General features: G+C 30.9%; 3 protein-coding genes across 4 annotated transcripts; 2 read left to right on the plus strand and 1 right to left on the minus strand.

Moving 5' to 3' along the window:
* Window positions 1–1,872: 1,872 nt before the first annotated feature.
* Window positions 1,873–7,475, minus strand: LOC109601053 (uncharacterized). The gene is made up of 4 exons (XM_020017261.2): window positions 7,044–7,475; window positions 3,919–4,062; window positions 2,719–3,073; window positions 1,873–2,222 (listed from the first exon to the last, which is right to left on the minus strand). Exons 1-4 carry the CDS (start codon window positions 7,126–7,128, stop codon window positions 1,976–1,978), a joined length of 831 nt encoding a protein of 276 aa, XP_019872820.1. The 5' UTR covers window positions 7,129–7,475; the 3' UTR covers window positions 1,873–1,975.
* A 2,658-nt stretch (window positions 7,476–10,133) lies between these two features.
* Window positions 10,134–17,253, plus strand: LOC109600922 (coiled-coil domain-containing protein 1). The gene is made up of 4 exons (XM_020017111.2): window positions 10,134–10,204; window positions 12,700–12,788; window positions 14,521–14,778; window positions 15,564–17,253. The coding sequence occupies exons 2-4, from the start codon at window positions 12,716–12,718 to the stop codon at window positions 17,030–17,032; spliced, it is 1,800 nt and encodes a 599-aa protein (XP_019872670.1). The 5' UTR covers window positions 10,134–10,204; window positions 12,700–12,715; the 3' UTR covers window positions 17,033–17,253.
* Window positions 17,254–18,872: 1,619 nt separating this feature from the next.
* On the plus strand, window positions 18,873–24,957 carry LOC109601079 (uncharacterized). Of its 2 annotated transcripts, none has more exons than XM_020017298.2 (3): window positions 18,873–19,153; window positions 19,804–20,076; window positions 24,451–24,957. In XM_020017298.2, the coding sequence occupies exons 1-3, from the start codon at window positions 19,087–19,089 to the stop codon at window positions 24,900–24,902; spliced, it is 792 nt and encodes a 263-aa protein (XP_019872857.2). In that variant the 5' UTR covers window positions 18,873–19,086; the 3' UTR covers window positions 24,903–24,957. The 2 variants fall into 2 exon arrangements, with proteins under 2 accessions (XP_019872857.2, XP_019872865.2); XM_020017306.2 differs by having other exon boundaries at window positions 19,807–20,076.
* The last annotated feature ends 1,110 nt before the right edge of the window (window positions 24,958–26,067 follow it).

The raw sequence follows: 26,067 nt of genomic DNA on the forward strand, positions 1-26,067 counted from the left end.
AATAGTTGATTGTTTTAATAATTAATAATTATTAGTTAATAATTAATAATTTAATTAATAAAATTCTATAATAATAAATAATAATAAATTTTAAACGACAAAAGTCTATAAAAACCAAGACTGGTTGCAATAAAGTAAATATAAATATAAATTAAATTTAATTACACATAAAAATAATTATAATTAATTACAACTACCAATATTTAATAAATAAAAAATAATAATGAATAATTAATAATAACTTAATGGTAATTAATTAATAATAACACATGAAATATTTTAAACTATGAAGGGTGTCAAAAAAGGATAAAAAATATTTAAATTATTAATAATACAGACCAAAATATAATTATCAGTGAGAATAAAATTATTTACTAATATTTAATAAATAATAATATAATAGTAATTAATTATTAATTAAAGCCTAAAATATCTTTTAAACTTAATTTAAAGATTGTTAAAAGGGGTGAAATATATTCAAAGAGTTAGTAATATCTACCATATTAAGGAAAAAAGTCTTAATGAAAATGGGCTCGTAATTGACCGATTTCAGAAATATGAAAGATAATTATTTTTCACACATTTATTTCTTATTTATTAATTGCAAACTACCAAAACAGGCTTTTAATTCATAACTATCTGCTTTCTATTTTTAAACAGGCATCACATCTTTATGTGGAGGATTTAATAATTGTTCCAAAGAGAAAATATATATTTAATCTACGTTGTCTCAGTTCTAGCTTCTCAGTTTTACTTAAATAATAACTGTTGTTTCTTGAGATTATTTACTGGAGTACCATACACTATTGTTTATGTTGAATATCAACAAAATAATGAAATTTAGTGTTTAATCAGACGATCTTGCTGTTCATAACACAGATCCATTGTCGTCTTTGGCTTTAGTATTACCTCTTTAAATACTTTAGATTCTTCATAAAAGAATTATTAAAAACGGACCATAAAACTTATAGGAAAAAATATGATTGAATCACATTATGAAACTAAAGAAAGATATGAAAAAGATTACAATTTTTGGACAAGCTCCACTTCAGGAGGAGAAATATAATTACTTGTTTGTAATAGAATATAATAGAACACTACATCTATATATTTATTTCTTCTGATCAACTAAACCATGGAATAAAGGATCAAACATATCTGAGAATAGTATATAACAAACAGTGAACTTAATATATCAGCTCTCACAAACAGTTTAATTCTTAGTGCCAACAAGACCACAAGTTCAAATTTTGTTTGATACACTAATTTCACTAATGACCCCACTTAGTTAACGATATTCCAACATGTCACTGACTATGAGAACTAATGTATTAAGTTACTGTTTGATAGTCTCTGATACACGTGACACTTTATTCAATAGTTTAATTAATCAGACCATAATTTTTTTATGAAATTTTAGTGTTTTTTATAGAATGCTGGCTATAAAAAAATGTTATAATAATATTTGTGTAGTCAAATGTGGTAGATTGACAACAGGATTATCACCATTTGTGTCGTTAGTCGTCGTCACTTTTTACAACATAAAAATTTATCGCTTAAACATTTTTCCCTTGTTAACAATATGAATAATAAAATTTTATTATTAAGTTAGCAATGACATATTCGGCGAAAGACCTTAGGCAGACAGCAGAAAAAGGATAGTTGACGATATCGTTTGACGGGAAACTGCTGTCGTCAGATAATCGATAACGAATCTCGACATTTTAATCATCAGGGATTATAATATTATCTTATGTCATTGTAACTGTAAACGCGTGCCAAATTTTCCTACAAATTTGCGAACATTTACACAGAATTACATTAAAGAAAAAATAATAAAATAAAAGCCTCAATTTCCATGGTAATATTTTATTAAACACATAAATAAATAAATAACAACATGATATAAATAATACTTGACGTATGCGCGTTCTAGATAATAGAACAAAAGCGGGGTTAAACGGGGCAAATAAATTTAAAGTTGATTATGGGTCTTAAACAACCGTCCAAGTTTCCGTGAATGTGACTGTGGCGCATTTGTGGAAACAGGCTCGATAGTTGTGGAAGTGGATATCTGAGTAGTTGTCTCGGCATTAGTATCGTTGGCTTCCGGTTTACCAAATGTTATACCCAATAGATTTCCGAAGAAAACCAGGCCCTGTTCGGCCGATTCATTTACAGCGGCTATTAGTTCTTCCTCATTGAGTCCCTCCGATTCGGACCTGGAATAAGTCACCCATCTTAGGGAAAGGCCCCCATTATCGATTGCATTTTATACAATTTGCTATTTACAGTTCAGGAGCTCATTGAATTCACGTTCCCCCGATCCGATCCTTGTTTTAAACGACTTCATTTCATGTTCTGGCAAACGATATATTGCCCCACTCTCGTATCCCTTATTTCATTCAACAACAACTAATGCCTACTTAATTTTTTTTTCGTCCCAAACACCAATTCTGGGGTTAATTAGCTCATTAGGGATTAGTAAATCTAACCAATATTAGTACAATAAGTAAACTATGTGTTAGTAGAGATTTGGTGGAGATGATATAATATATAATATAATTGAAGTAATCTTCAACCGTCCTCCCATATTGTCTCGCGTTAGACGAACAAAATAAAGCCTTAAACATAAATCACAATCTTAAGTCGTTTAAAGTGCTAAGTGTTTAGTAAATTATATGTTATGTAAGCTTGTAGTGTGGAGTTTTATCTTACTGTGTCGAGTTGCTGAGAGCGTTCCCATTCTCATTTTCCGTCAGGGTTGTAAAAGTGGTATTCGTTTCCTCCAGCTTCATTCCTTGTGGCCCCATAGTAAAACATCCTATATTAAAACTGGTCGTAACGTCGCCCAACAGTTTTGGTTCTAACAATAAACAACCCCTCAGTCCATCATCCTTAGGTTGCAGGTCCGAAAAACGTGCACATACTTGGGCAAAATTTACAAGTAGGGATATACATGTAGGCTCCGGATTCTGACCTTTTACATCTGCGCTGTGTAACAGACTGTCGCCATAAGATACATTCACTGAAATTCCTTCTGATTGCGAGATGTATTTCATTTGTACGCATCCTGAAAATTATACGTAAATTTTCTTCATTTCAGTGCTGTTATTAGGCAACCCACTATGTTCAGCATAAGTAATTATTAGTAAATACTAGGTGTTCAAAATTTCAAAAGAACACGTCCAATAATGACGAAAATCTAAATAATTTTTTTTCTAAAAATCCTCCTGAAGAAAATATGGCCTCCCAAATTTAAATTTAAAAGTATTTTTTTCTCATATTTTCGTAATTTTTGGTCCAATCTTGGTGATAAAATTTGATATGTATTATACTAAAATACATACTTAGAATTAAATGTTTTAGGCCATTGAATATTTTTTAAACTATTAAACTTTAGAAGAATATATATTAAAAAGTATCATATCATATCTACTTGATTTTTTTGTATTGTATGAAAATTATTAACTTACTTCAAACGTTAAAACTGAAATATCTCAAAAACGACAATTAATCAATTGGAGGCCAATTTATAGAGAAATCATTCCCACAGCCAAACCATTGATTTGGAAATTTTTCTGAGAGCTGCTGTGGAGGAAATAAGGAAAGAATATTTTTAAAAATTGAATTTTTATGCCCTGGGATTTTTCATATCTGTTGTAATGGGGTTAAACAAATTGAATGGTTTAACTTTGTTTGACTATGTAACTCATTTAAAAAACACGTGCATAACTCGCACAAAATAATTGAACTAGACGAAACCAAGACACGGAACTCCAATTAAAACCGAAACTGTAACGTTTTCACCTGAAAGTTGGGCCCGTGAACGTTTCTTCTGAAGGTATTCTCATGTGTCAAGGTCAAGGACAGCTGGTCCGGGTGTATGAAAGCAATGGTGAAAATGTTGCTTCTTACCTGGCCCACCTAGGTCGATGTAGGTTAGGTTGAAATCCACGCAGCACATACAAGCTGGACCGTTGCAGATACAGCTCTTCTGCGATGAATCATCGGCCGATTCCTCGCGTTTTTCCACTTCTTCTTCACCGTTCCATAGCAGATCTACAAAGCAACTCGCTTAATTAATTTAATTTTTTAAAAAACTCTTGTTGGAGAGTGAAGAGAAAATTAAATTGCAAGATAATTACTAATTAAAACTTAATTAAAGTAAAAGGGATTAGTGAAACTGTGAAAGATTATATTATTTTATACTAATTGTAAGAAGAAACATTGTTCCCGTTTGTTTATCTCGCAAAATACGTTCTCTTAATGCCAATATAATAGAGCTAGATTTACTCTTTTTCAATAAAGTGTTGTTAATGAACCTGTGTTAATTAATGAACTAGCTCAGTAATCCTCCTTTGTCCATTGAAGTATTGTGCATTATGTTTAATTAAAATAGTTTTTAATTGACGTTTATGGATTAGTGGCATTATAGTATCATAGACAAATAAATTCGTATCGAAACGACAATTTAACTTAACCGGGTTTGGCACAATTTTATAAATTACAAATAGTTGCCTGAATATTTTTGTCTACGTTTTAGTTTCTCCCAGATAACTTTCAACAATTTTATTAAAGTGGAGAAATTGGTAAAATTGCGAGGCCAGTTCTAAATATGAACTTTCACAATACTTTATTGTTGTTTGCCATCGAACATCTTTTGTTATTGTTATTTTTTCGAATAAGTGGAGTATGAAGATTGACATAGATTAAACGTATTAGAAATTGCATTAAAAAAAAAGAACAGCTGTTTCTAATTACAGGATAAATATCAAAAGACCATTCGAATATACAAATAAAATAAATATCCATTTACCCTCGAAAGTCGCTTAGTAAATGTTTGCCGTCTTTTGATGCAAGATTTATTGGTCTTCCCGGGTGTTTTAACTTTTAATGAAAGTGCAAATGAAACGCTTCAAATTTATTAATTATATAAAAAAATATATTTTGTTTAATTAATGCGGATATATGTATTTTATTTACTTCAGTATTCTCTTTTTGAAGTTATATCAATGAAAATAATTTGATTTAATTTTAATGCAACTAATGTCAATAAATTCATAAAACATTTTGTACATATATTATATGAATTTAACAGGAATCCGAAAACTGCATTATTTTAGCACTGTTAATTTATAAATTATCGTAATGCGGTAATTAAATTAATTAAAATGTCAATTTTATTTAATTTTTAATCAAACTAAATTTAAAATGATATTTATATGTTATATATTTTCACGATCACTTTGTGATTTGGAAATAACAGAAATCCGAAAAATGGTACAATTTATAAATTATCTTACTCCAGTAATTTTATTTAATTTTTAATAAGACCATATTTAAAATTATATTAAATATACTAAATTGATTAATACTATTCATTTATAAATTATTTATTAAAATGTCAATTATACTTAAGTTTTAATAAAGCACATTAAAAACTAAATTATATATGTACAATGCTATTTATTTATTTAGTAAAATAGGAATCTGAAAAATGGATTAATTTAACATTGTTAATTTATAAATTATTGAAAATTACAATACAATTGTAATAATTTTTAATTAAACTATATTTAAAATTACTACAAAAGTATTTTTTGGTAATAATAAAAATGGGAAAATTGTATTGATTTAACAAAAACGTCAAATTTACCTAATTTCTATTTAGGTTAGTTATATTTAAAATTAATTTTTGTGTTTACAAGATTTTTTTTATGATTTGGTAAGAACACCAGTCTGAAAAATGAAGTAATTTAACTGTTCAATCACTTCAATTTTACTTAATTTTTAATTAAAATATATTTAAAATTACTTTATATATTTATAAGGTTATTTTTTGATTCGGTAAGAACAGGAATATAAAAAATGGGTTAATTTAAAACTATTAATTTATATATTAATTAATTTTTAATTATATCATATTTATTTAAATTATTTCAGGTATTTAAACAATTATTTTTTAATTTGATAAGAACAGAAAACTGAAAAATGTAATTATTTATTACTGTTAATTTATAGATTATCAAACTGTGGCAACTAAATTGATTAAAATGTCGATTTTACTTAAATAAATAGACCATATTTAAAATTACTTTATATTGTTTTTTTTTTTTTTTGATTTAGTAAGAACACTAATCTGAAAAATGTGTTTAATTTAGTTCTGTCCCTTTATAAATTATTGTACTGTGGCAAGTAAATTAATTAAAATGTCAATTTTAATTCATTTTTAATTAAAACATATTTAAAATTACTTCATGTATGTATAAGATTATTTTTTAGTTGGTAAAAACAGGAAACTTAAAAATGTATTGATTTATTGACTGTTAATTCATAAACTATCGAATTATGGTATATAATAAATTATTAATTAATATTATAAAATTATTTTTAAATTTGGAATTAAGAATAGGAATCTGAAAATGTATTAATTTAACTAAGTTAATTTTTGAATTTGAAAAGTCAATTTTCTTTAATTTTTAATAAAAATATATTTAAAATTGTATAAGATTATTTTATAATTTCAGTAAGAAGAAGAATCTAAAAAATTGATTAATTTAACATATTATATTTTTATAAGAATATTTTGTGATTTGTCAAGAACGTTCGTATAAACATACAAGTTTATTAAATTTGCAAATGAATGCGGTTAGTTCTTTTTCCAGTTTAAACCGTTATACACCTAAAATAATTTGCATAAATCAAATAAATATCTGAATAGTTTTGGATAAAATTTGGTAAGTGAATTAAAATTGTAATCTGTATTAACCCAATATATTGGCTAATAATTGGATAATTATAATAACATAATTAGAATAAAAAACACACACACACACACACAACAAAATAATAAATTAACCAAATTATTGGGAGAATTTCTAATTAAATATGCTGCACGTTAATCAATTTATTTACAACGAACAAAACCGAATAAATGCAAATATGTAGATATGTTAATGAAGCGCCATAAAAATAAATTAAATCAAAGGCCTACCTAATTGATATGCAAGTGTTAAAGAAGCTTTAGTTGAATAACTTACCTAATATATTGGCGGTGCGAGCTGGTGAAAATGTAGCAACAAACACCAGTAGTAGAGCAAAAGAAAAACACAGCCGATACTGCATGACTGTTTGCAATATTTTAGCGTTTTAGCGTTTTAGCGTTTTAACGTTTTAGCGTTTTAACGTTAGGCGTTTATTCGTTTGATGGATATTGGAACTCTTCTTCGTCGGACCAGTTACTTTGGTTCAGTATTCTAGACACGACGGTCTTCGATGGTTCGACGGACGGATCGACGGTTCGACGGTCGTGGTCGTCGTCGGTACTTGCCCCCAATTTGGGTCACTGGGTCACCCACATCCTCGCTCATTGTCGATGGTCGAGACATAGTGCTTCGTTTCTTCACGTTCCATCTTTTTCCGGTCTCCAATTTGACGCCTGCTGGTGTCCTGCTGGTCACCTCCCACCCCCTTTTCACCAAACATAGTTTGCATAGTGCCAATTTTTTTCCCCCTCTCTCGTTCTCTAAAATTTCTTCTTCTTTTATTATTCCCCACATATTTTTTTCTTCCTTATCTATCTATCTATCTATGTATTTTTTGTGTCTTTAGATATTTCCATTCTTATTTGCCTTCAATTACAGATGCACACATAAAAACAAACAATAAAATTGAGACCTTAAAAGCAAAAGAGAAATTGGGATAAACAACATATAATTTCATTTATTCATTTCCTTTTCCAACCTTTCTTCCCTCAATTTTACTTCAATTAACCTACACAAATTACTGGCAATTATTATTATTTTGTTATAAGTTTTGAATATGTTTAGATCTTTTTATGGTGACCTCAATCAATACTTGAAACAAATCATGATACAAAAATAACAACACATTTAAAATTTTTATGAATGAATAAAATAACACATTTTATATCTATATATTTTTTTCTTCTTTATTGATTTTAATTTAATTACTGACAACTATTTTATAAATTTCAAAAACTCTAGATTATTTCAGAGGAACCATGGTCAAAACTTGAAGCAATCCAGGATTCAGTTTTAATAAATCTAAGAACTATAAATAAATTAATATGTATAAAACTAAAAACAAATTACTGTCAAATATTTTTATAAATTTGAAATAAATATATAATTATTAAAACACAATATTATCTAACATGTTCTTAAAAATGTGAAATTAATTTTTAATTAAATTTTAATTTAAATGAAATAAAACACAATAATGATGTTTAAAATTTTTATTTTATATACAATGCCAATATTTGCCTATTAATCAAGTTTTTAATCAAGGGAATTAATACAGCAAATATATAATTCACTGAAACACAATATTATCCGACGTGTCCATAAAAATATGAAATTAAAAAAGAAATATTAAATTATTTTCATATAAGTTTAATTGAAATTAAATAAGACAAAACAATGATGAATAAAATATTGATTTAATACACTGTGTCAATATTTCCCTAATAAGTTTTTAATTAAGGGAATTAATACAACAAATATATAATTAAATTTGAAAAAAGTTTTAATTATTTTACAGGGACCACAATCAAAACTTGAAAGATATTAATATTATTAATATATTCAAATTTAAAATTGAATAAATAATAAATAAATAAATGAATGAAGTAATAAAATATCAAATCTGTTATATATAGTACATTTTCCTGTCTTCAGTTACAGATGCACAAATAAAAACAAACAATAAAATTGGAACCTTAAAAGCAAAAAAGATTGGAATATAATTTCATTCACTGACTTACATTTTCAATTTTCCTTTCCTCAATTTTATTTCAATTAACCATCATAATATAGTGACAATTGTTTTATAAATTTGAAAAACCTTTAAATCATTTGGGAAAAATCAGAATTTAGACTTAAAAATAAATATAAATTTTTAAATAAATGTTTATTCATCACCCCATTTTCATTTATATAACATTTTTCTATACGTATATTTCTTTATTCTTTATTTTCTGTGTATGTAGATATTTTCATATTTATTTATCTTCAATTATCGATACACAAATAAAAATAAACAATAAAATTGAATCCTTAAAATTAAAATAGAAATTGGGATAAATAACGTAATGTCATTCATTGATTTCCGTTTTCAGTGTTACTTCTCTTAATTTTACTACAATTAATTAATCAACGTAAATTACGTCCAATTATTTCATAAATTTCAAAAACGTTTAGATAATTTAAAGAAACCACAGTTTTTCTTCATTTTATGTGTATTTAGATATTCCATTATTCCATGGTTATTTATCTTTGATAAATTAAAACAAACAACAAATTGGGACCTTAACAGCAAAGGAGAAACTGGGATAAATAACACATAATTTCATTAATTGATATCCGTTTTCAATTTCCTTCCCTCAATTTTACTTTTCAATTAAACAACATAAATTACTGCCAATTATTTGATAAATTTAAAAAAAAAACTTTTAAATTATTTTATAGATTAAAAACAGTAAAAACTTACGAATCTGAGTTAGATTTTTAATAATAAATTTAAAATTTTAAATAAATGAAAGTATATAAAATAAACGTCCCAACTAATATAATAGCTGATAAAGTTTTATATATAAAAACAAAATAATCGCAACGTCGTAAAAGTTTGGTAAACTATCATTTATAACGCAAGTTTTTAACAGAAATTTTCTTAAACCCAAGATATACGAGCAAACTTTAAACAATAAATGGCCTGTACGCATTATCAAGGTGTGTCGTTTATTTTTTCGTCAATTAATTTAATAACCTTTAAGGGGTGAACGCATAGTTTTTCATTGTGACATAATAACCCGCAGAATACACGTACGAGAACGTAGTAAAAGTAAAAACGACTTTATCAATTAGAACTAATTAGTAGTAGCATTATGCAAAATAGATAGAACAAAATCAAAGCAAAGCGAAAATGATAATCGCTAATCGGTAACATCGAAACCGACAACGGGTGGAAGGAAAAATGCTTTCTACGGATATACCGGATAAGCATGGTTGACCTGACTATCGGTGACCGACTTCGGCCCCTCTTTCCATCAAAAAGACCAATGAGGAACCCGAAGATACATTTCAAAACAGACATACACTGACGCTCATCAAGTTCACAACCATCATTCACAATCTACTAAATTTATTTTAGTATTGTTACTTTGGATTACGATTAAATTTTGGTAAGTGGCTTTTCATTCATTGTCAAGTTCACGGTCTTGGGAATATCCATTGGACATTTTGGTTAAGACCAATGTATTTCTGAGTCCTTCTGAGTGAGTGATTTAGTAGTTTTTATAGTGCCACAGTGAAACGCAGGTATTTTTTATTATTATTTAACTATTTATTAATGTTTAACATTATAATTGTAATTTTTTGGGTAAACCTGACAGCATGTGCATTTTTTAGTTTATTAGTAAATTTTGATTAATCATTTTTGATTAGTATCTACAAATTTAAACCGGCAAATACGGCAAATAAAGGTTGTATTTATTTTTTAATTCTCAAATTTTATTAGTCATAAACATAAAATTGTTTTTATATTTTTAAGGCTAAAAACAAGATAAATAAATCTTTTTTAATATGATATTATAGTAATACATACGAGGATAAGTTGCTTTTATATTAAAATATATGTTTTTATAAAATTATATTTCGAGAGAGTTTTATAATTAAATTTTGATATTAATTTTGTATTAAAACATTTATTTTGAACAGGTATTTATTCGTATGCATCATATTTGTTTGTTTTGATATGAATATTAATATAATATGTACGTTTCAATTTATTTAATTAATTTTATTCGGTCGTTTTGGTTTGAAATACGATATTATAAATGTGAAACAAAAAATGATTGATTCTGTGCTGTCTAAAAGATAAAAATTTTAGGACTTTCTCTCAATACAAACAAAATTCCGGTGAATCAGATACGAAATTTGTTGTTTAAACAGTTTTAGAAAGCAGTGAATTATTGTAATTAATTTACATTTAAATATTTATGTTAATTCGTCAGAGGAAATCACGATGCTTGTACAGATTGTTGAATACCAATTAGAAAATGAAGCAGTGTACGAATCCATTATGTTTGTTCTAGATTTTGTACTGTTAATTCATTAACACCGATTACCTACTTACTTACAAATTAATTTATTTCAGGCTTCTGAAAACTGATCGCTTGTTTCACTAATTAGATCTAAACGAGATAAAAATTCTCTCAAACATTAAATTGTTTTCCTTAAGACAAATAAATAATAACGAATAAAATTTTGTTTTTGTACATGGTGTCAATATTTTTAATTAGGGGAATTAATACAGCAAATATATAATTCATTAAAACACAATATTATCCAACTTGTCCATAAAAATGTGAAAATAAAACACAATAATGATGATTAAAATTTTTATTTTATATACAATGCCAATATTTGCCTATTAATCAAGTTTTTAATCAAGGGAATTAATACAGCAAATATATAATTCACTGAAACACAATATTATCCAACGTGTCGATAAAAATATGAAATTAAAAAAGAAATATTAAATTATTTTCATATAAGTTTAATTGAAATTAAATAAGACAAAACAATGATGAATAAAATATTGATTTAATACACTGTGTCAATATTTCCCTAATAAGTTTTTAATTAAGGGAATTAATAGAACAAATATATAATTCATTAAAACAAAATATTATGCAACGTGTCCATAAAAATGTGAAATTAAAATAGAAACAATAATTCAAAATGGTGAATATTTACTAAAGTGGTTTTTACTGGCATGTACAGCTTTAATAATGCAAAATAAAATACTGCATTTAGCATCCGACGTAAAATTAAAACGGTCATATATTTTTGGCTTTACGCCACAACAATTTCGAGGATTATTTAATATATTAAAAATAAACTCGACCAATAAAACTATATTTAAATCCTTTCTCGTATTAAAATTTTATTACTGTATCTACACATTTTGCCGGGGACAATTTAAAACATATTAAATGGGTTCATGGTGTGCATCGAAAAATGCATAACTAACTGTGCACAAATTGTTTATGACAGTTTTAATTGTGTTATATATGTAATACATGTTAAAAATAGTACATTTTTTACGCAGAATAGTTTAGTTGAACATTGCATTTATATTATTTAAAACTGAACAAGTTAATGTAGTGTGTTGGTAAAAGAGATAAATCCTGCGGTGATATAAATTGGACGGGGTGACATTTATGCGTATTTGCGTACCACCAGGTACGTGGTGGGGTGCCTTTGTTTTCATGGCGAACGTCCGAGTTAGTTTTTGTTAAAGACCCTCTTATTAAACTCGCACACTGAAATATTATGGATGTGTTTCACAAAATTGGTGCTTGAAAAAAATTAATCAATCGTGTAGGGCCATACGGACGTACAAATGAAAATTCCTGCTAAAAGCTGATCTAATACCAACAATAAATGCATATGACATCTTGATTTAGTGAAGTAATTAAAAAAGTATGTGCCGAAATGAATAGCTTTCAAAACAGATTGCATATATTTGCCAAAGTTTATGTGATTTCTTTTGATTTATATCCGTCCGCGTTCGCATTTACTCAAGTGGACATGAATAAACTGATTGCTGTAATTTCTCCCTTAAATTTATTTATTTATTTATTTATTTAATTTATTTTTTGTTCTGTTGCAGATTGGGTCGGAGCAACATGAAACTGTCTTTTATATTTGAGTTGCTGCTGATCTTTGTTCTCATCGCGTTCGCCGCATCTGCTGTTATAGGTGAGAAAACAGACAATTATCATCAATTGTTAAACGGGGCACATGTTCCAATCAATTCCAATCCAATCACGACACGAAATTGTCGTTGTTGTTTTCGGCCAAACATTTCATCCGTCGCAAGTCGGAATTTTATTCCGCTTTTCATTTGAATATTTCCTAATGCGAAAATGAAAAGCGCCGCACATATTTAATGGCACAAAAGAAAACAAACCCCGTCGTAAATTTCAATGGGAAACGGTTCTGTGTGTTGCTGTTTTTGTGCTTTATGTTAATTAGCATGTATTAAATAACGGATTAGTTCTTATGGGGACGAAAAATTAATTTAAGCTTTTAATGAAATATCTGTTTTGCTACATATACAGAGTGTTACAAGATTAAAGTAAAACTTTCAAAAAATTTTCTTTTTTTTTTCGTGACATTTATGTTATAGTATTACTCTGGGTATTTTAATGAAATTTGGTACACAGATATTATGACAATGGCATTCATCCCCTTTCCCCCTTTGACAAAATGTCTTCAAAACAGGAAAAAGGCATCTTTGTATCAATTTCAAATATTTTTTAATTATTTTTGTGAAAAGTAGTCAAGACAAGGGATTAAATTTTTCTCAGAAGTGAATTATAAAATAATTTTTGTTATGAAAACATAAATAATTATTAATTAGAGTAGTTTATAAAGTGTATTATTTAAATTTAAATTAAAAGAAAACAACTTATCAATAGTAGTAAGAAACTAACTAAAAAAATATTTTTTATTGATACAAGAAAAACCAATGACTTATCACTTTTTTATTAATATGATTAATATTTTTTATTGATGCAAGAAAAACCAGTGACTTACCACTTTTTTTTCAAAATATTTATTATTTATGCTTATTTATGCTGTACGAACGCCTCTGAAAGAATAATAATTATTGTTTAAAAAATAAAAATATTAGAAGCAAACACAGTGAAAAATATAAATTCAACTGATTCTAAAATGTATTATTTATATTACTTAAAAAGAAAACAAATTTTCAATAGTATAATTTTTACCTTATTAAAACCCATTAATAATAAAATATTAAATATACATTTTGTTAATTAATAAAAATAGTTGTTTTTTTTTTTTAATTCTTTTAAAACTTTTTATAATTGTCTATTAGAATATTAAGTTTTCTGTACATTGCATCTCTTATTAGCATTTTTATTCAAAAAATAATATATATTACAATACAAATGGTATTGAGAAACTAAAGATAGTTTTTGTTGTATTGTTACGAAAAAAATCAGTAACTTACATTGTTCTTTCAAAATAATTAATCTTAATCCTGCACGAACGCCACTGGAAAAAAATAAAAAATCGTACACTAAAAAATGGTTATTGAATCACTGATTTTATAAACAAGATATATTTTTAAAAATCACCCTGGATCTCAACATTTAAGACGCTAATGTGACAGGTGCATAAAATTAACCCCAGAATATTTCACCTAAGGTTTGAAACAGCCTTTATGATTATTATTATTGTTATTTAGTTAGTTGGTAAATGGCATGATAAAAACGTGTAAAGTATCAAAGTGTTAAGATGGGGAAGTCGGAGTAAAAGAAGGAATGTATGAAAGAGAATGTGCCGTTCGTGAAGCTTCCTAATAATAATAATAATACGAAACAAACCAATGTTTTAAAGGATTTTTATCGAGTAAACTAAGCTCGTTATTACGTAGGCTGACAATATTGTCTTTTACTTCCAGATTCACGTAATGTAAGAAGTTCCCGTAAACAAGTCGTAAAAAAGCATGGGAGAGTAAGCCAGAAGAAAAGGCAGGACACATCAACGAACAAATACTGCAGTTGCTCTGCTAAACTGTGCAACTGTTGTCGCGAGTTTAACATACCTGTGGTTTCGTTACAAGGACCTGGATGTGCCTCCCTGCAATATCTGAAAGGAGATCGTCTCTCCATTTCCATGAGTTTCGGCGAGAGGGTGCTAACCAACACGACCATCTCAAGTAAGTCCCGCCGACTGGCGTTCATATATTTCTACATCTACATCTACGTCTACATCTACATCTACTTCTGCTTCCACGTCTCAGCGTATTTTCTATCTACTTATTTACTTTTATACTAATATAAAACTGCTCTTTATTCGTCGCTGTTTTATATCTTACAAACAAACATCCACAACGTATCTTAACGTTTCCTTTCCTAATGTAATTCGTGACATGTTCGTACGAGACAAAAGGATACTACTATACTGCTAGACTGCACTTTTACACCTGTTTGTCAAATAAATGCTCCCTCACCGTTCACTAATTTTCTTCAATAACTCCGAGATTAAACTTTCCTTCCTTCTCCACATTTTTATCTTAAACTTCTACCAATTGTGTTTCAGTTCCATAAAGGCATTTTTATAACAACATCTTTTTTAAATATTTCCGTCAAAAGAACAATTATTATTCGTGCAACACGAATGGTTGAATATCAGGCACTTAACCTCGATGAGAAACACAAAACACAATTTGCATGATGTCAAGTCTATTTATTTAAAATGGAGCATAACCGTTTCATCCAGCATCTGCGAAATTTACAGCATTATAATTAATAGTAAACATTGTAATTTCTCGACACGCCCCGGCATCAATCTATTTGTCTATGTTAGTACGTCTACTGTGTAATATTAAGCGATAATTTATGACTGTGGCGGTAAACGTATATTACAATTGTAATTAGCGCAATAAATGATTATACAATGCGACGCATTTGTGAAACTCTGTACCGTATTTACGTTTTCTAGGTAAGAAACCGGATCCCGTATGCATGCCACTTCCGGGTGGTGTATCCAAGTTCTGCGGCCGTGTGTACAACATCAATCGTCAAGGAGAGGACTTCAACGCCTGTCTCGGATTGGAGCTTAGGGCTTTGCAAGATATCGAAGCTGCACTTAGAGTCTCCTGTTTCAAATTCGGTCCCTCCGGACTGCGAGTCGAGCCCAGCCAGCCACTGCCGCCCATTGAAGACAACGATGACGACGACGACGACGACGACGATGATGACGACGACGACGACGATGATGACTTCGATTTTGATGATGATGACGATGATGACGACGACGACATAGAAAATGACGTGGACTCAGTCGACTACACCGCCTTCAGTGTCTTGGACGACGACTTCATTGGAGGATACTTGGACGAAGACGACGACGGAGAATCAGACGTTGTTGAACAACCTCAACCAGTCAGACGACCTGTAGTCACCAAAACACCTTTGAAAAGGAAAACCGAGACCGTCAAGCCTGCTGTTGTCAAACCTGCAGATAAGAAACCGATCCGTAGGAAGCCCGCCAGCAGACCAAAACCAAAGCCAGTCAAAGCCAAAGTAACCACCAAAAAGCCAGCCACCACAACCACTACAACCACCACCACCACTACGGCAGCAGCACCAGTAACCACTGTGGATGAGCAATTGCCAGAGAACCCAGACGTCTCCCTTAACACCATCAACACTGACAATCAAGGCGTAGACAGCCTGGCCTCACCAAGTCACGATTCTATTGCCGTTGTCACTGCCATGTTGCAAAACGACGAAAAAGCAGACGCCAACGAAGTTCCCGCCCCAGTTAAAATCACCAGCGCCCCAATTGAAACCTCCCCCACCATAACCGAGTCAATTATGGAAGGCACCACTCAAGAAATTCTGAACGAACTGAAACAAGAGACCACAACCGTAAACAGTTTCGAAACCACCACTGTACAGGAAGTGACTGACAAAACAGAACAGTCGTTCATTCTGAAAGGAGACGAATCCGAGGAAAGCGAAGAGGATGGCGACCCCTTATCTGACGCCGTTGAAGACGCCTTGAACGACGAAGACGACGATGATGACGATGAAAGTGCCGAAAGTACCGAAAGTGCCGAGTCCACCGAGAAGACGGTTGACAAGGAAGCGGTCAAGACGAACGCGACCAGTACTGACAAGAAAGAGTCCAAGGATGTGGTTGATGATATTGTTGATGGAGTGATTAACACATTTACTTTGAACGAGGACGATTCTTCTGAGTCGACGAAAGCGGAGCCAGAGAAGAACGATGATGATGATGAGGAAGAAGAAGACGATGACGATGATGATGACGATCTCTTAGGAGACGACGATGAGGAGGATGATGAAGAAGATGAAGACAACGAAGAGAGCAGGAAGAGGAAGAATAGGAAATTTAGCGGTAGGCAGAGCAGGGATATGTGGCTAGACAGATTACACTGGTAGATAGACAAAGGTCACCGATAGGCAATCCATTTTTCAGGCATTAATAATCACAACATAAAGATTGTCCCAAAGAATGTGGTTATGAGTTTAATACTGATTTTTCTAATTTATTTATTTATTGTTATTTATTATTATTTATTTTAGCATTGTACATAATGACTGTGTAAAGAATTTTGCTCATACATTTTGTAATTGTTAATACAGTAACAAGTGTTAAATAAAGCGAGTATCATATATTTTGTTTGTTGTTTTTATCAATTAAAGTTTTTGACAAATTAACTGGAAATTAATAATAGATAATAGATGGTAAGTTCAAACGAATAATATATGACGAGTCTAATAAACTAATATGTTACTATCGAGGATACGTAATTGCCAGAGAACGCAGATGTCTCTTAATACCATCAACATTGACAATCAAAGCAACAGTCTGTCTTCACCAAGTCACACTTCTCCTGTTGTTGTCACTGTCATGTTATAAAACAGACGTTAAAAAAGTTTCTGCTACAGTAAAAATCACCAGCGCACCAAAACAGAAACAAATATGAAAGGCTCTGCTCAAGAAATACTAAACGAACTGAAACAAAAGAGCACAATCGTAACCACACTTGAAACCAACACAGTTGTGGAAGTGACTGATAAGTGAATAATCGAGTTGTCATTCATTCTAAAGGGAGAAGAATCCGAAGGGAGTGAAGAAGTTGGCGACCCCTTATCTGACACTGTGGAAGACGATGAAAGTACAACAGGTCTATTTTCAATAAGGATGATTCTTCGACTGATTCGATGCTTATCATGAGGAAGAAGACGAGGACGATGATGATGAGCTTTGTGGAGATGACGATGAGGATGAAGATGAAGAAAATGACAACGAAAGGAGCTAGAAGAGAAAGATTCTAATAGTTAATGCAGTAACAAGTGTAAATTGTATGTAATTGTATGTAATTGTAAATTAATAACAGATGATAATTATGAGGAAGAAGACAAGACAATGAGGATGAGGATGAAGAAGATGACAACAAAAGGAGCAGGAAGAAGAAGATATAGATACATGAACATCACCAATAAGTGATCCATTTTCAGGAATTAATAATCACAATATAAAAATTGTCCCAAATAATATAGTTATGAGTGTAATATTGATTTGTGTGTTAACATAGTTTGTTTGTTGTTCCTATACATCAATGTTCCTATTGATGAACTAATTGCAAATTAATAACAGATGATGGAAAGAAAAAAGTTTTGTAACGTCTAAAAGGATAACTGTGGAAATAAAATGGGGTAACAGGGTAAAACAGCGTGTCCAATAAAGTATATTGAGTTGTGTTCGATTATAGTCGAATAAAACAATTAATCAATCAAAAGGAAAGGGGGGGGGGGGACAAGGAACGTGGCAATTCGTCAGATTGATAGATTTCGGATTTGAATTTTGGTGTGGTTTGGATCGATTATGGGATACAATAGGTTGTGGAACGAAACTAAGCATTAGCAGTATAAATATAAATATGTAGAGATTAAAACAAGTGTTTTATGTTGACGCAAATCTATGGACGTTAAACAATGTCACGTTAAGCAAATAGAGTAAATAAGTAAAAATTTCAGACAAGGCTAAAAGTGAAGTAAGCAGGAAGTATGAAACGCTTTGAGTTTAATGACTTGCTTTTTAAGACAGGTACTTAAAAATGAAATTTTAGTGAAAGCGGCCAGCATCACACAGATCTAGACTGACTGGTGTCGTGTTCAGTCCCTGAATAATGTCAAGGTCAAGGAAGCCGGCCTACAACTGGGTTCTTTCAAATCGAACGATGGCTTCACAAACGAAAATATTAAAACTTTCACATGTACGCGTGAGCATTGTTTCCGTGTGTTATGTGGGAAATTATCTCATTGTTACTAATTTTTATATCATTTGTATTGGGTATTGGCGACCCGTATGATCGAGGAAGAAAGTATAAGACTATGGAAAGTGGTACGACAGTTCATTTTTCTACCTTCGGTGGTTTACTTGACAGTTCCAATTTTTATAGTGACAAGTGCTAAGAGAAACTGGCGAAATGCGATCTATTATATACTTTTGTGTTGTGCTAATTTGCATCGGTTCTTCTCAATCGGCTGAAACTGGTAAATTAAATTTAAAACATAATTAAATTTATATTGCAAATGTTGATCTATATGCACACTTTTGTGCTTCCCTAAATAAATTATAAATGTTTTGTTTAACAACTAACAACAAAAGCAATCTAAAATAAATTGTGTGCTATGTTTGTTTAAATATAAATATAAATTAATTGTAGGTTACAAACAAACTCTATGTGGTTGGGAAATTGAACAAAACGAAATTTAATTTACTCGATATCCTGCGTGTAATTACTTCAAAAATTGTTTTCAATATTTTTTCACTCCGTTCTTACGTCATATTATGGGGTAATCAGTTTAAACACCAACACTTCATTTAAGTTTGTTAAAGTGGAACGCAGCTGGTTCTATTTAGAAGAAAATATAACCTTCGGGAACTCTTCCATATTACTTCTCCATTATACTCTGAGTATATTGTGCTCATAGTAAAGAAAATCACCAGCGTTTCCACGTAGAGAAAATTATGTGTCGTCAATGTTTTCAATTATTCCTACCAGATTTTTATATATATTGAATCGTTTACTTTTATTCAACAATATACCGGGAAATAGGAATCCCATTCGTTCCCATAACACTATATTGCCTCATAAATGTTAAAAACATATCAACGATTACTTATTGCTTCGTTGTTTCAGCAGTGAATGGCACGGCTTTAATCCCTGAAAAATCAAACGCAACAACAACTGTAACAACCTCACCGATTGCGACAACAACTCGGCGTCCCTTGCTGCAAGGCCTGCGTTTGCCCTGCTCCTGTCAGGACGGCCAATGCGGATGTTGCACCGGATATATTTTGGACAGGTTCAACCAAAAGGCCTGCCTCAACATCACCTACGAGCCGGACGATTTCGCATTAACCGCCGCCATGTCCATGAACGGAAAAGTGCTTTACAAGAACAGCATTTCGGGTAATAATCGTTTCCACCCATTCCGCCTTGGCCCCCGGGGCTGAAGGATATTAAATTGGATAATTTATGTATCGAATAATTTAGAAATTTCAGCGGTATATTTACGTATCGCCTTGAAAACTGGCCCCGTGTAATCGCATGGAGTTTCAGGATCTATTATGTTCGCAAACTATTTTAGTCCAGGTCGTTTTACATGATTTCCAAAGGAAGTTACAAATTATGTTACACCTAACAATTTGAAACTTAAATATGTAAGATTCGTGTTTTCTAATAATAATATAAAAGCCCTTTCAACACGCATGTTCGTATATACAAGATGATTAGTTGTAGACTAGAAACTGTAATTTATAATTTACACGGAAATTCACGGCCCTAGGTTTGCATAAATCAATAGGGGGTCGTAAAAAATTGGAATATCCAAGATTAACTTGTTGCAAGTGATTTGTCACGGTCACATTCGCTTAATTTAGTCCGATTTTTGGGCGTTTTCTATTTGTCTGAAAGTTTTCTTGTGTGCATCATTTCGGCTAATATCAAATAGATGTATTGGAAACACGATAAAAACTAAGTCAAAAAAAACCATACTCGAACATATTTGTTCGTTTTAGTATTCACTCGAATAAGCGAAATAGAAATAAACTCATAAATTCAGTGAAGTTCTGTGCCAAAACACAGTAAGGCGTCATGAAGTATATATTGCAAGAAGTCGAACTAAATCTGTGGATTTTTTGCTAGATTTAGATTTAACTTTTGCGTCTAAGGTATACTAGAATATATATTTTTTTTTAGTTTTGATTTTATCTGATTGTGAGATTAATGTGGGGATTCGACTTTCCAGACGTACATCTCTCTCTTTTAATTCCCGATACGTTTACGTGATTATTTAAGAGCATTCATGGAAAATTGAAAAAGTTTTTTATCACGTGTCCAACGATCCCTTTTTACAGCCATTACAAATAACGACCACGTTATGCCGTCTTTATTGCTTCAAGAAGTTTATAGTTAAAAAAGGCACATTTGTTCCAAGGTTTTTTCTAATCATGTGTACCAAAACGTCGGACATTAATTACTGATATTTCTGTCCTTAAAAGGTTTTTTACGCCATCAAGAGCTCAAAACATTACTGGATCTCTCTCGTAATTATTGGACTGTCTGTGTTTCACTTGAACAACGTCCCACAACAATAAAATAATTTAAGAAGCGTTGTTTACTTTTGACAAGTCAAATGGTGGTGACACAGTCATTATTTCAGTCGAGGTGGCGGTGTCAAAAGCATAATTTTAATTGATTTCCTAGTCCCACAACACTGATAATTATAATCGTTAACTGGTTTCAGTTGACGACATTTTTCAAAAGACAGTTTAAACGTCGGTAATCTAATTTTAATTGGATCCAACCCCCTGACCCTATTTCTGGACCGCTAAGACTCATTATTCACAGTTCGATATTAAATGTGAACTTAAATTAATTATCTGGAGCATGATAATTAGGCCATAAATATCATCGGATATTGTATTTTCCGATTACACAAATACATCCTGGGCGTTACCCCATGTATTTATCTTAAATAAGTTGTTAATTTCTTGGGAAAGACGGAATTTCATTAAACTTAAGGGTTCGTAAGGTCAAGAAAATCTATATTTATTAGTTTATCTAAGCGTTGGATTCGAAATTATGTTACACAGGGTCGGACCTCCACACTACTATTCTCGAATTAATCCTTTACACAACACTCAAATGAATTTCAACGGAAACGGGAAAATCCTTTTCCATCTTGAACTATTTACTTATTAAATTTCATTTTGTCTACAATCACTTATAAAATTAATTAAATTGTACATTCCCCACAGTAAGGCTGTGCGGGGAAAGTAACAATAGATAAAGAGTGAAATGGGGTAAATGAAAGAAGCATATTAAGTTGAAAAGTTTAAATAGATCTCATTTAAAAGCATTTAAATACTTCTTAGAAACCATTTCGAATATATAAGTTACATTAAGTGTTGTAATCTTCCCATAATAAATTTCGTGCAACGACTTTTATTTAACTATATATTTTTAAGGGCCTAAAGCGTTTTACTATCAGATTTGTAAATCATTTATCTTTATGTTGATGCTTTGGGTATCACTTAATGGGAGGGTGAAAAAATTTTATTGTGGATGCTAAAATCAATCAATTGAAAGCTCTGATTGATGAAAATTTTATTTTTATAAATTAACTGGTCACAATTAAATACTTAAAATGTAAACTGTTCTCATATTTCTTGAGATAATCATGTACATATTATTTACTCACACAGTATCTTTTAATTTTACAAAAAACTTCTTTATTTTTTTAATACCTGTAGAAAAACTACAATAATTGAAATTTACCATAAAATGGTTCAGGATAGACTCGTTTAATTCGTGAATAACATTGTTCATCGGTCTTCTTCACCGTGCTGTGTGATGAACAACGATGCTCTTGGAAGACCTATTATACAAAAAATCCCAGTCGACATCCCAGTCGACAACCCAGTCGAGATGGTGTTGTTAGGACCTTTGCACGTCAGTCAGCTGGTCAAAGAAATTGATATCAGTCATAGGAGACCATATATTCTTCGTCAGAAACTCACTACCACTTCGCTAATGAACACATTAACTGGAACATGAACTAGTGAAATCAGGTTCTCATTACAGATGAATCCAGGTTCTGTTTAAAATCAAATGATGCACGACAAAGAGTCTATGGACGCCGAGGAGAACGATATTTGAATACAAGTGTGACTGGAGGAGGATCAGTATGGTATGGGGCAATATAACGTGTAGGCCTTCACGTCTTCTCTTACGGCGAATCGATATATTGACGATACTCTGAAACCTATCGTGTTACCTTTCATGAATCAGTATGGACCAGGACACTGCCAGAGTTGTTCAAAGTTTCTTTTGGGAGCATAAATTTGGGGTTATAGAGTGGCCAGCGAATAGTCCCGATATGTATCCGATAGAACATCTTTAGGACATTCTAGGGAGGCACATAAGAAATCTGGATCCCACAGATAACCTTCAAAAATTAGCTCAACAGCTTCAGAGAATAGAACAATGTACCCCAAGACTTGATCTGGGGTTGATGCAATCAGTTCAGGCTCAACACTTCGTCGAACTTCGAAGAAATTGAGGACATACTCACTATTAAATAATATAGGGATATATTTAATTTTTTAACATTTTATAACGTTAAATTAATTTGAATATTTGCCCATATTTGTTACACCCTTCTTTACTATGATTAAATTCAGTAAAATCTATTATTCAGTTGTTTTTATAGAAGTATTAGCTATAAATGATCAAGATTTCATTTCGACATATTTATTAAATAAAAAGTTACAAACACTTTTTGAAGTGACTAGTTTATTTTATCTACTCGAATGGCAATAAACATTAATTTAAAAATGAATTGTGTCCAATATTTGGGTGGAATTCAAGAACTGTGTAAGAACTCCAAGTATTAAATGGATATCGATTAACTTCGACTGCGATAAAATATGATTTATAAAAATAAAATTATAAATCCGTAATGTATATACACGATAAAATCGATACATTTTGAAAAAAATATAATTAAATCTGATGGCGCATTATGTCCATGTTAATCAAAATGTTGTGATTTAGTATGACCTAATTCATCGAATAAAATTGTGTGCAAATATTCATTAAAACATAATTCTCGACGGGGAGTTTCGGTTGATATTTTGCCTAATGCCTTGCTGAAAACTGAATAAAACAGTGCTTTAATAAAGTTACATCAGAGACACTGAGGATCCTGATTAATGTATAAAATTAGCTGAGTCATTAGATGACCTTCAAACTTTACAGATAGAAGTAATGTGTTGTTTTCCTGAAGATTATTTAGATTGTTTCGCATTAACTTCTGGATAATTTTATCCACTGTAATCACATTCCAAATTAATTTTATTAATTACTATTTAATTGAAATAAAATCCCTAAATTACCGAACACAATGTTAATTAACATAAATTACTTTTTTAGTCAAAAACTCCAGTTCAGTTTCTTATCAAAGAACAAGATGTTCTTGTTGCACATTACTCAGCACAGAGTTGTAAATAAACATGAAAATATCTTGCCTCGTAATTGCATTACTTAATCTCCTTCCTTTTTAGTAAAAATCAGCTTCAATCTCGATTTGCTCTAATTTGACACGAGATGTATCGCATCCTATAATTAGACCTACACTTGTGTGCTCCTAAAATATCCACAATTGATTTATAATTTAACAAAACGTTAAATATTGATACATCTTGCTGAAACGTTTCATAATAAATTCAATTAAATTGAATCGACAATTACGTTGTCTAATAATTGAGGAATGTATTTCAGGTAAAAACCCACCCCCGATGTGCATCCGAGTGCCGCGTCTCCAATTCATAAGATTCTGCGTCGAGTTCTCCAACGTGTACATCGCCAGCAGGAACATCCACCTGTGCATCGACGCCGAGGCCAACTGGGACGACTTCACCCTGCTCGAATGGTCGTTCGATTGCGTACGCCTGGGCGCCTCCGGAGTCGCCATCGTTCCGCCGGAAGAAGGCGGTGGGCTGCCGCCGAACTCCATCGACACCGAGGACCAGACCGACGAAGATTACGACGACAGTGCCAGGAACGTGCCGCTGGATAAGGAGAAACTCATCCGGAAACCGGCCGTTAATAAGATTATTTTCGATAGCAACATCAGGAGTGCCGCAAAAGTCAAGCCTAACAGGTCCAACGTGCAGGTCAAGAAACTGAGCAACGGGGACTATTTTATTTCTTATGTTAAGGGGCACTTGTAAAGTTTTACCAAAGATTTTCCTTGTTTTTAATGTTTTATTATATTCGTTTTGAGTAACGACTTGTTATTTGTATCTATATTTATATATTTAATGTTAATAAAATGTTGGTATTTTTGCGAATCGTTTTATTAAACCTACCTAGTTATAAAGACTAATCTAATTTGTTTACAGTAATAAAATGTGAAAACTTGGTTGCCTACTGATGGGAAACAAGAAGTATCGCCCTCTTTTCAATATTATTGAAGAATGTTTCCGTATCATAAATCAAACTACATCGACACCGAGGACGACATCTTCAGTTATTGCAACAGAGCCAGGAAAGTACCGCTGAACAAGGAGAAACTTATCCGGAAACGAGCCATTAATAAGATTGTTTTCGATTCGAACATCAGGAGTGCCGCCAAAGTCAAACCTGACAGGTCCAACCTCGTAAGTTAGGAAGCTGAGTAATGGGAATAGTAGTAGTAAAGTTTTACTAAAGATCTTTCTAGTTTTTAATGTTTTATAATATTTACTTTGAGTAACGACTTGTTTATTATATATATATATATATATATATTTAATGTTTATAAAATATTGCTATTGTTCTGAGTCGTTTTATTAAATATTCTTGGCTATAAAGACCAATCAAAACTTTTTAATACATTTTGTCAAATTATCACATTAATAAAAGTGTGTAAACCTGGTTGCATACTGTTGACAAATAAGAAGTGCCGCCCTCTTTTTATAATTGAGAGTTTCAGCATCATTAGTCAAATTACATTGACACCGAGGAGCTATAAATATTACGACAGAGCCAGGAACATATTTCTGAACAAGGAGAACTCATCCGGAAACCAGCCATTAATAAGATTGTTTTCGATTCCAACATCAGGAGTGCCGCCAAAATCAGGTCTAGCAGGTCTAACGTGGAAGCTGAGTAATGGAGATTATTTTATTTCTTATGTTTGGATACTTTTGTAAAGTTTTATCGAAGACTTTTTGTATCTACATTTATATATTTAACATTAATAAAATGTTGGAATTGGTCTGAATCGTTTTATTAAACCTGCTTAGTTACAAAATCTAATTGAAATTCTTTATTGTGATCTTTCTAGCACATTATTAAAATGTGAAAACTTGGTTGCCTACTTTTGGCAAACAAAATGTGCCGCCCTCTTTCTAT

This window comes from Aethina tumida, chromosome 1 (genome assembly GCF_024364675.1).
Source record: "Aethina tumida isolate Nest 87 chromosome 1, icAetTumi1.1, whole genome shotgun sequence".
NCBI lineage: Eukaryota > Metazoa > Arthropoda > Insecta > Coleoptera > Nitidulidae > Aethina > Aethina tumida.